Source organism: Carassius gibelio, chromosome A21, assembly GCF_023724105.1.
Source record: "Carassius gibelio isolate Cgi1373 ecotype wild population from Czech Republic chromosome A21, carGib1.2-hapl.c, whole genome shotgun sequence".
Taxonomy (NCBI): domain Eukaryota; kingdom Metazoa; phylum Chordata; class Actinopteri; order Cypriniformes; family Cyprinidae; genus Carassius; species Carassius gibelio.
The window spans coordinates 25,370,559-25,380,460 of NC_068391.1; the positions used below are offsets into that span (position 1 = coordinate 25,370,559).

The following is a 9,902-nucleotide window of genomic DNA, read 5'->3' on the forward strand; positions in this document are numbered from 1 at the left end:
TTCCTCTTTATTGAAGCAGGTGGTGATGTCACGCAGCAGAAAAGCAGAGCTCTTGACTGATCCAGAATGCATCCAGATCTAGTATCAGTCCCATATGGTGGTGCTGTCACATGATATCCTGCTTCTACAGCTTGGATACATACGTTTCACCCCCAGGTCCAAATCACATCTGTCCAAGTGTCCATCCTCAACCCTGCATTGTTTTTGCTAAGACGTTAGGCCCTAGTAAATAGACATAATTAGACACATTAGTCAATAGTAAATAGTGATAGACGAATTATATGAAATATAAATTAAACTTTTAGAATGTAGCCTACAATGTACAATGATCTGTTTAATTACACACCCCTTCAAAAAGTTGGTTTAGTTATTTAATTGAAATGACTTAGATTTTTTTTACATTTTTGACTTAAGATTTTTATTCTGTAAATAACAAATTATATTATTATTATTATTATTCATGAAATTTCTATTTAGGTCAAATAAAACATACTAGAATAGCTTGGTGACAATAAAACCTTCCAATTAACATTCAAAACATAAAAAAAAAATATATTTCTTACTAATACCAAATGTTTAAACAGTAGTGGATATAATGGATACTATTTTTATATTGTTGTATACTCTCTGGCTCTAACCATATAACTTTATATTGTGGATTTTATTTTGACATCCAAAATCAAAAACTTATACTAAGCAAGAAGAATTCTCACTTGACATTAATATTTGTATTGATCTTTCGAGGCCTGTATCTTATCTTTAAATTAATTGTATCTATTCATTATATATTTGTTAAAAAGAATATTATGTTTATATTTGTGAATGTTTTAACAGGTGGATGACATTAAGAAGACTGTAATTGCCCCTCTATAATAAAACCATATGGTAATATACTGGATTGTATGTACAGCATAAATGTTTCTTAGGAATTATTATTAATTAGCATCCAAAGGCCATTATTACTCTTACTCTTAATTATTTTTAAATTAATTTATTCCCTTCTGCATTTTGAGAGATTAAGCTCATTTGTGAAATGACTGGTTTAAAAATAAATAATTATTTGCAAAGCAATTTAGAAAAATGATTCATAATATATTCATCATGCATTTGGTCTGTCAAACAATGCATTACAAGAGGGAGAGCTATATAGCAGTTTCCTTAAAGCATTATACAATAAATCTCAGTCTAATAAAACAAACTTGTCTTAGTGAAAAAAAATGCAGCCTTCCGAAACTGTCTGGGGGGCCGTCATATGAAGCTATAAAAGTAGTCTATACTTTTAAATGTCTTTCTCTTTATTGTTCAATCACTTCACTCTCTGACATTTCAAACATCCACTCACTCCCGCACCAAGATATAACTTATACACAATGGACATGCTTCTCTAGTAACAAGTAAGCTCTCTCAGGTTATGAAAAGCAGACAGTAAAGATTGTTTTGGTGCAATGCACATTAAAAGTTGTTGCATGTCAAGTAGCATTATATGTATTTTTCTCTTTTTAATACTAATCATAAAAACATGTCAATATTATAAGACATGTCATTTGTTGTTCTAAAGTTATGTTGGGGTGACATTAAAGTTAACAGCAAGTGCAAATTCACTTTACACATTTATTAGTTTGCCATTGCATGATCCCACTGCATACCAAAATAGATTTAATTTATATTTAAAGGGGTATGAATTTTGCACAACCCTTTTCAGTTTAGATTGAGTTGAGTGACGGTGATGAGCTTGCATTGTCTTAGATTAAGAGCACACATAGGCTACAAACACTTCATTCACAGTCACACTCCTGTGACTAGCAGTGATGTGCACTGCAAATATACATTTCATTATATACACTCAGCCAGCAAAATGCCGATATCCAATGAATAGAGGGTACGCTTTGTGAACGAGGAGTAATGTAACGCCATTTCAGTGTTTTCCAAAACATGCTACATTTCACGTCATGTAACGACGTGGCTCTCATCTGTTAATTCCACCACATCAATGTACCAATCCTACTATGGCAAATACTTCCCTTCTGTATGTAGCTGTGACGTTCGTCCAGTCCGCCTTGCTGATTGGCTGAAATGTAGACGTTGACGTGATGAAGACTTACCTCATGAATAACAAATAGGCTGCGCAATTGGACGCCTTCAGGAGGACAGATAAAAATCAACGTCTGCGCAAGCTCTTTACTATTCATGAACCGAGCCTTCGCCATAGTAACATTCCTAATTTTTGCTTCCCCGATCCTTATCAAAACACAGACGGAACATCAGCCGGAGCTGGGGCCCATTGCCAAACACCAGTGTACACAAGGGAGCATTTGCCCTGGATTTGGCCTGTGCTGCCGGAGACTTTCAGGGGTCAATATTCACATTTCGTTCCTCCTGGTTTGAAGCGAATGGTTTTAAATCTCTTCGAGTGAGTTGTCGAAGTATTCGGTAAGACATCTGTCTATCCAAATCTGGTTTGTTTTGCACTTGGGTAAAAATCTTATTTATGGTGTTTTTTGTTTGTTTGCTTTTTAGACTAAACATTTACACTACTGCTTTACTGAATATATTTAAACACCGAAAACGCTAATATCTCAAATAACACTGCAAAAAAATAGATATATATTTATGCAAGAATAGCCTATTTTCGGCGTCTCACGATGGGAAAACATTACTTTTTATTCTTTGTTTATTGTATAGAATATACTTAAAATAGATTTTGGTTGTTTATGAGTGGGATTATACGTTTTTAGTGTTCAAATAGACATGTTTTTGAAGTCAGCAGGTTGATTTGAAGAGGAAGCAAACAAAACAGAACCAAGTTACGAAAAAACCTAGACAACTGATAGACCAAGACATTTGCGTCAAAGGTCTATCGAGCGTTCGCATTATCTTGTGGAAAATTAGTGTGGTAATTTACTGTTGCGAGTAAGCTTCCTTGTTCCAGCAAACCTGTTGTGGGTTTCCTTTCATTTGTTTACGGTTTCCGAGATTCAGTCATGCCTATAATGTTATTTAAACACACTGTACAAAACTTTCAGTTTTGAAAGGCTACCATGTCTAGATTATGCTGTGGCAAAAAAATGCAACATGTTTTTTGCCAATATTTGTATTATTTTTTAACTTTAGTATTCGATTTAGGAATTAATGAGTGACGTTAGGCTTCAGTCGCGCGAAGTTGATTTAACAGGAGCGTGCAGTTCAGACTCTGAGATTGCACTCATTACCTGACAACCATCGCAGCATCTCACTTAAACATCTTAATGCAATAATTATTTTTTTTATTCATGTTCATAACTGTGTAATGCGAATATAGGAATTTTCAGTTTGTGTAATATAAATTAAAACTTTGAACGACATTTTTATTAAGTATTTGTCATTAAATCGTAACGACGTTGAGTCAGTATGAGGCTGATATGTATGTATGTATGTATTTATTTGTTTACAATTTATGTCCTGTTCATAAAGTACTCAAACTGTTTATATATATATATATATATATATATATATATATATATATATATATATATATATATATATATATATATTACACACACAAACTTTAACGAATTAAAAAACACTACATTAGATGAAGCTTAGGAGAGGAGAAGCAGTCTTAATATCATAACATTTTTGGTCTGGATTGTTAACTTGACAACATTGGCAGTCCATAAGGTAGCCTGTTTAAAAAAAAAAAAAAAAAGCCTACCACAGCTTTGTGTTTATTTGGATTTCAAATGCGAGTCATGCTGACATCCTTCACAGGTGATGCCATTATAATTCACCACACCCATTAAGTTTTTGAGTCTCCGTGTGTGTTTAAAATATTTTGATATTATTAGTGTTTGTAGTTTTTATAAATTGTTAGTTTTTTTTTATGAATCCTCTTGTCTTATTCAGGAGAGGATGGCAGAGGGAGGTTTTGACCCCTGTGAGTGCATCTGCTCTCATGAACATGCCATGAGGAGACTCATCAGTCTGGTCAGTTCTTCATCTCTTTTCCAGATCGGCATGTCAAATATTATTAGATACATAACCTAATATATAATACAACTTGCATTTGCTAATTCCGAACTGCAAATTGAAATTTATATTTGTAATTTTGAAAAATGTTTGAAAAAATGTTTGGAAAAATGAATGTGATTTAGATTGACCCTGTTCTTATATTGGATTTATCTTCTTTTAGAGTAGTAGTTTTCATATTTTTCAAAGGGATCTCATGTGCATTTATATATGGAGAATTGGAATTTAAATTGTATTGTCAGGATATACACACACATACTCATACAGTGTATACACACACACACACACACACATGCATAATATATATAATATGTGAAGCTATTGTCCTAATAAATAATTTCCAATGGTGTGTAGAAATCCATTTAATTTCAATAAATTAATTATAGTTGGATGTGTGCCAGTCTGACAGGGTATGTATGTTCCAATTTTAATTTTTAAGAGCTTTAGTGGGCTATGTAGCTACATATCTTTATGTGGTTATTTTATCTTTAAGAAAATGACGCTCTAGGTGTTGAATATTTCTGCTTTGTAGTTTAAATAAACTCCCAGTAGATGGTGCTAGTCCATATTTGGTTCACTTAGACCAGCCAAGGAATAACATTTGATTCAGCTATTTGAAGTATTTTTTGAACAAGCATTTGAAATGAAAGATAGATTTAATGCTTTTTACATATAACTCAATAACTTGTGCTATATATAAATCACACACTGATGGTTTCAAATTAAATTAGATTTTTTTTTTTATGCAATAATGTAATGTAGAAGCCCAATGCTGTCATGGAGTTTTTTTTTTTTTTTTATTAGCATTTTTTATAAAATATTTTTTGTGATTCATTTTCCAAGCTGAGGCAGTCCCAGTCCTACTGTACAGACACAGAGTGCCTTCAGGAGAGTAAGTTTGTGTGTCCAAAACAAAAGCATATCACACGATAGCACATATTCAGGTTCTTATATTTTCTAACATTTAAGTCTTGTATGTGCAGTGCCAGGCCCCAACTCCTCTGTAGAAGGGGACATCACTCTACCCCTGATTATTATGGGATGGCTAGTTCTAGCTCTCATGCTATTCTTGTTCCGCCCAGCCAGCATGAGAGGTCCTTCAGCCAGCGGCAAGCCCTCCGGTCCCCATGGTGTAAGTCATGAAAGATAAACTCCCTCATAATGATGGTCAAACTGTTACAGAAGTGGTCAAAATGTTTACATTTTTTGTATACGTTTCTATGCTCTACAAAGCAGCATATTTCATTAAAATACAGATAAACATTAATACAGTGAAATATTATTACATTTAAATAGTTCTTATTTTTGTCATTTATATTTTTGTGGATATTATGATGCATTTTTTTCAAGATTCTTCAATGAGTAGAATGTTTAAAAAAACAGCACATATTTGGAATTATAAAATATAATAACATTATAAATGCCTTACTGTTGCTTTTGATGGATTTAAAGTGTTCTTGCTGAATAAAAGTTTTATTTCTTACTTACCCCAAACTTAAATGGTTTTGAGTAACCACAAAAATATTAGGCAGCATACACTTTTCAAGATTGATAATGAAAAGAATATTACTTGAGGACCAACTCTGCATATTAGAATGATTTCTGAAGGATCATGTGATACTGAAGACTGGAGGAATAGCTGCTGAGAAAATTCAGCTTTGCCATCACAGACGTGAATTACATTTTTAAATATGTTAAAATAAAACTTTAATAATATTTCACAATAGTACTGCTTTACTGTATTGTAATCAAATAAATGCAGCCTTTGTCAACATAAGATAAATATTTCAAAAACATAAAAAAATCTTCTTTATTTAATTATTCCAAATGTTTGATGAGTAGTGTATAAATGATCAGTACGGTGAAATAACAGTACTCAGAAAGTGTAGCATCTCAACATTGTTAATGTACATTAATTCATGAATTGTAATTCCTGTAGTCACTGGATGGATTTTTTTTTCTCCTCATTCAGAATCATGGCAGAGAGCCACCAGCACCTCCTGTGGACTAGACGTTTTTCCACTGCAGAAGATTTGATCTTTTAATCCAGCTTCCACCTGATCAGCTACTGTGACTAATATAACTTGCTAGTTTCCTTAATCATCTGTCAGCGTTTCAGATTCCAGATTCTTTAGTCCGATGAGGGGGTTGATCTACACAGACACTTGGATAACAAGGTGTTTCTACAACGTGTTACATTCCAAAAGAGAGGAAGCAAAAAGAGAAAGTTGCCCTAGTGGCAAAAATGTTGGAGTTTAAAGTTTCCCGGAATTATATATCTCTGTCATAATTATTATTTTTTTTATTTCTTACTATATTTTTATTATAAAGCATTATTATGTATTTAACAAGTTGTTAAAGTGACATAAAGGCCTATATATGACATTTGCCCTAGATCAGCCTGAATATTAATTGCGATCTAGAGGAAAGGTTACCTAGAAATTGGGTGTTGTCAAAAGATTTGGGTTATTTTTGAGTAGACCGAGGTGAAGAGGATAATGTTATTTGTCCTGTGGTAGCCAATAGATTCCAAAGCTATGATGACTTCACAGACATGATGTCATTGGTCCGTGGTGGAGAACGAGCCTTGACTCTGCATTGAGTCATTGTAACGCAGATGTAATTTAGATGATTTAAGGTTGACCAAGACTTGACCAAGCAAAGGTCCTTTCCAGTTTCTAATTGGCTCTTGTCACTTTTGACGTCATGGCTGTGTGGATGTTGTCATGGTCTGGGATCTGTTGACCACAGAGAAGTGGCTGATCTAAAGCATACCTCTCCACCCTGAATACTTTGACAATCTATTTAACCTTTGTGTCTAAAAATCGCTAGAGCAATTGCTAGTATAGCCACTTGAATAGCCAATCTTAACAAGGTTTTTTTTTTTTTTTTGCACATTTGCTCAGGAATCATTATGTAGCTATACTAACTAAAACAGTCAAATGCTATGGGTGGCTGTCAAAATTCAGTGGTCAAAATCTAAAAACAATGTAATCTTTCAAAATAAGTAATACAATGAGAAGAATAAATTTGGTACTAAGGAATTTTGGGAATATTTGGATGAGTGAGATTGCCTTATAGGTTACGTTCAAAGGCAAATCACTAGTAGCACTTTGGTTGTGGCCCCTTCACAGTTGTGTACAGAATGAAAGCTCCAGAATAACACCAAAGAGAGGATGTAAATCTGCCCCATTTCAAGTTTGGTGTAACTTACTCAACTCCCTCTCTCTTTGGTTCTCTGAGAATATTAGAATGTCTTAATTGCACAAAAGTAAGTTGGGCTAATGATTTGTGGTAGATCAGTTAAGGTGGTGGTGTGGATTTCAGGGCATGTCAATTCTGTCAATGTACACTGTTCTAATGAAAGCGCTCTGTCAAAGGGCTTGATCTATGCACTTTTGGTTACTTCAAATAAATATGAACAATAGCATCAGGACGTGTTTTTCTTTTTCTTTTTTATATATGGGAATGGGAATATTTATAGGCGGTGGTCTCTTTCATACGTTTCTAATGAATTTGTCAGTATGACTCTACTCTCAAGAGTAATTCCTGCGTCAAAAGGAGTTAAGACGTTCCTTTGATGTTACGTCACCGAGACCTCTCAGTCACTGATTGGCTGCTTCTGAACCGTATGCGTTCTCCACACGTAATGCTTCGCTTTAGTGGCATTTATGTCAAATGAAGAGTCCCAACAATCAGTTTTACCGCATTTATTTTATATTATCTAACTAAATTATATTTAAATAATAAGAATAAATTATTTTCGGTCTATAAACCCTCAATTGTTATGTTTAATTCACAGTCAAAATTAGATTTGATTACCGCTCCCTTAGGGTTAACGAGACTCTTAATTTGAAAAGAAAGACTTAATGACCCGGAAGCAGAGTTTGTCCCCTCCCCTCTGTAAAGTGTGTACGTTGCCATCCCCCTCCCGGTGGGTGTGTTTGTGTGTTCGTAAATTTGTGTGTGTGTGTGTGTGTGTGTTCTGCGCGAGTTTATGTATCAAGGATATAATAGTTTTATTCATTCGGGAACAAGGCACCTCAGACGGAGGAACCTCACCTGCACACTGGCCTGAGAAGAACTTCACTGTCAGACAAGGTAAGTCTGTATTATAGCTATTGAAATATTTTATATATTTTAAAGTACATCACATATAATTTAAAGTTGTGATTGAAGCTATAATACAGAATCTAAAACTGATCTTAAATGATAAAACGGTTAAGTTATAAAAATTAAAGAGTTCCTATATGTTCACGAGAACATCAGCAATCAAATCATGAATCATTTAATGAAATTTTACGTGTTAAAAGCATCAACAGGCAACAGTTATAAACTTGTTTTTTCCAACACAAAAAAATGCGTTCTTTCGATCTGTCTTTAAAGTTTATCATCTGTTTCGTATGTCTGTTACAGCAGAGCCATACACGTTAATAACTGTTTCGTCTTTTGAGTCGGATGTTTTTCAATGAATCTTTTGATCTGCTGTTTCGCAAAACCGATGAGTGGGATTGATTGATGGGTTGAACATTTATTTTACTTAAACTGTAAAACATTGCTTATTTTCTATTACCTTCAGTTTAATACACACGTGCGACTTAACTGATTTTAGGGTATATTTTATATTTTTATTTATTAGTGGATCGCTAAATGTATATTCTATAAAAGAATCACTGAATCGGATTAGGGTATGAACTGTTCAAAAGAACCGAAGGGGGCAGAGGATCCGAAGTTCTCATGACTACATAAAGGCTCAGGGGGTCAGTAATCTGATACTCACCAGTGACCCCCTCGTGCGGCCCCGGATCTCTGTGGAAGAGAAGGGACTGCCTTGAGAGTAGTTGGCTGGTTAATAAGGGGCCATTCATAATCTGTTGCAGACCATTTAAGGGTCATTATTATTATTTTTAACCTTGATTCCAAGTCTCTTTTCTCAGATGTTTCAGATTAAAAAGATTTGCTGTATAGGCGCTGGGTATGTTGGAGGTCCGACATGTAGTGTCATTGCGAGCATGTGTCCCGAGATCACCGTAACAGTAGTGGATGTTAATGAATCCCGGATCAAAGCCTGGAACTCTGACACCCTGCCCATCTACGAGGTAACAACGTTAAACATATTAATTCAAGTTAAAGCTGCACTCTGATTTTTTTCTTAATTAGAAATATTTTTACCCTTAAACATTTGAGAAGCACAAAAAAAATTCTAAAAGAAATGCCTAGTCTATTTACAAATGCTTTGAATGAGAATTCTTCATGAGATGTGTCTCTTTTTCTTGCTGTTTAGCCGGGTCTGAATGAAGTGGTGTTGTCTTGCCGCGGGAAGAACCTCTTTTTCTCCACAGATATCGACTCTGCCATTAAAGAGGCAGACCTGGTCTTCATTTCTGTGAGTGTGACAAACTATTTTAATGTGGTTTGGTTTGTAGGTGTGTACACTGACTCAAATATCCTTCTCTTTTGCACAGGTAAACACCCCAACTAAGACATATGGTATGGGCAAAGGTCGTGCTGCTGACTTGAAGTTTATCGAGGCATGTGCACGGCGGATCGTGGAGATGTCAGATGGGTATAAAATCGTTACGGAGAAGAGCACGGTGCCGGTCCGTGCAGCTGAGAGCATCCGCAGGATATTTGATGCAAACACCAAACCCAGCCTCAATTTGCAGGTGTGTTTGTGTGAGCAGCTGATATATGGGGAACTTGACCAAAAAATGTCCATGAGATTTAATCCAGAGTTTGAGGATAAATTGTATACAATTGTATAAAGGAAAGTGTCACCATCCACTTTTTTTTTTAATCAAATTTTTGCCTTCTCAAATACATGTTAATTTTAAACTTTCTGTACATCAAAGAATCCTGTAAAAAAAAATATATATATATATATATTAAGCAGCACA

General features: G+C 34.5%; 2 protein-coding genes across 3 annotated transcripts; both read left to right on the forward strand.

Annotated features, from left to right (window-relative positions):
* Window positions 1–2,139: 2,139 nt before the first annotated feature.
* On the forward strand, window positions 2,140–7,435 carry LOC127942164 (small integral membrane protein 14-like). Of its 2 annotated transcripts, none has more exons than XM_052537780.1 (5): window positions 2,140–2,410; window positions 3,883–3,963; window positions 4,849–4,897; window positions 4,989–5,137; window positions 5,978–7,435. In XM_052537780.1, exons 2-5 carry the CDS (start codon window positions 3,889–3,891, stop codon window positions 6,014–6,016), a joined length of 312 nt encoding a protein of 103 aa, XP_052393740.1. In that variant the 5' UTR covers window positions 2,140–2,410; window positions 3,883–3,888; the 3' UTR covers window positions 6,017–7,435. The 2 variants fall into 2 exon arrangements, with proteins under 2 accessions (XP_052393740.1, XP_052393739.1); XM_052537779.1 differs by having other exon boundaries at window positions 2,146–2,430.
* Window positions 7,436–7,919: 484 nt separating this feature from the next.
* On the forward strand, window positions 7,920–9,785 carry LOC127942162 (UDP-glucose 6-dehydrogenase-like). The gene is made up of 4 exons (XM_052537777.1): window positions 7,920–8,106; window positions 8,943–9,104; window positions 9,290–9,391; window positions 9,471–9,785. Exons 2-4 carry the CDS (start codon window positions 8,943–8,945, stop codon window positions 9,768–9,770), a joined length of 564 nt encoding a protein of 187 aa, XP_052393737.1. The 5' UTR covers window positions 7,920–8,106; the 3' UTR covers window positions 9,771–9,785.
* The last annotated feature ends 117 nt before the right edge of the window (window positions 9,786–9,902 follow it).

Coding starts and splice junctions, on each gene's coding strand:
- LOC127942164 (XM_052537780.1), top strand. CDS start 3,889: ATGGCAGAGGGAGGTTTTGACCCCTGTGAGTGCATCTGCTCTCATGAA. Junction 3,964..4,848: donor TGAGGAGACTCATCAGTCTG/GTCAGTTCTTCA, acceptor TCATTTTCCAAG/CTGAGGCAGTCCCAGTCCTA. Junction 5,138..5,977: donor AGCCCTCCGGTCCCCATGGT/GTAAGTCATGAA, acceptor CTCCTCATTCAG/AATCATGGCAGAGAGCCACC.
- LOC127942162 (XM_052537777.1), top strand. CDS start 8,943: ATGTTTCAGATTAAAAAGATTTGCTGTATAGGCGCTGGGTATGTTGGA. Junction 9,105..9,289: donor ACACCCTGCCCATCTACGAG/GTAACAACGTTA, acceptor CTTGCTGTTTAG/CCGGGTCTGAATGAAGTGGT. Junction 9,392..9,470: donor CAGACCTGGTCTTCATTTCT/GTGAGTGTGACA, acceptor TCTTTTGCACAG/GTAAACACCCCAACTAAGAC.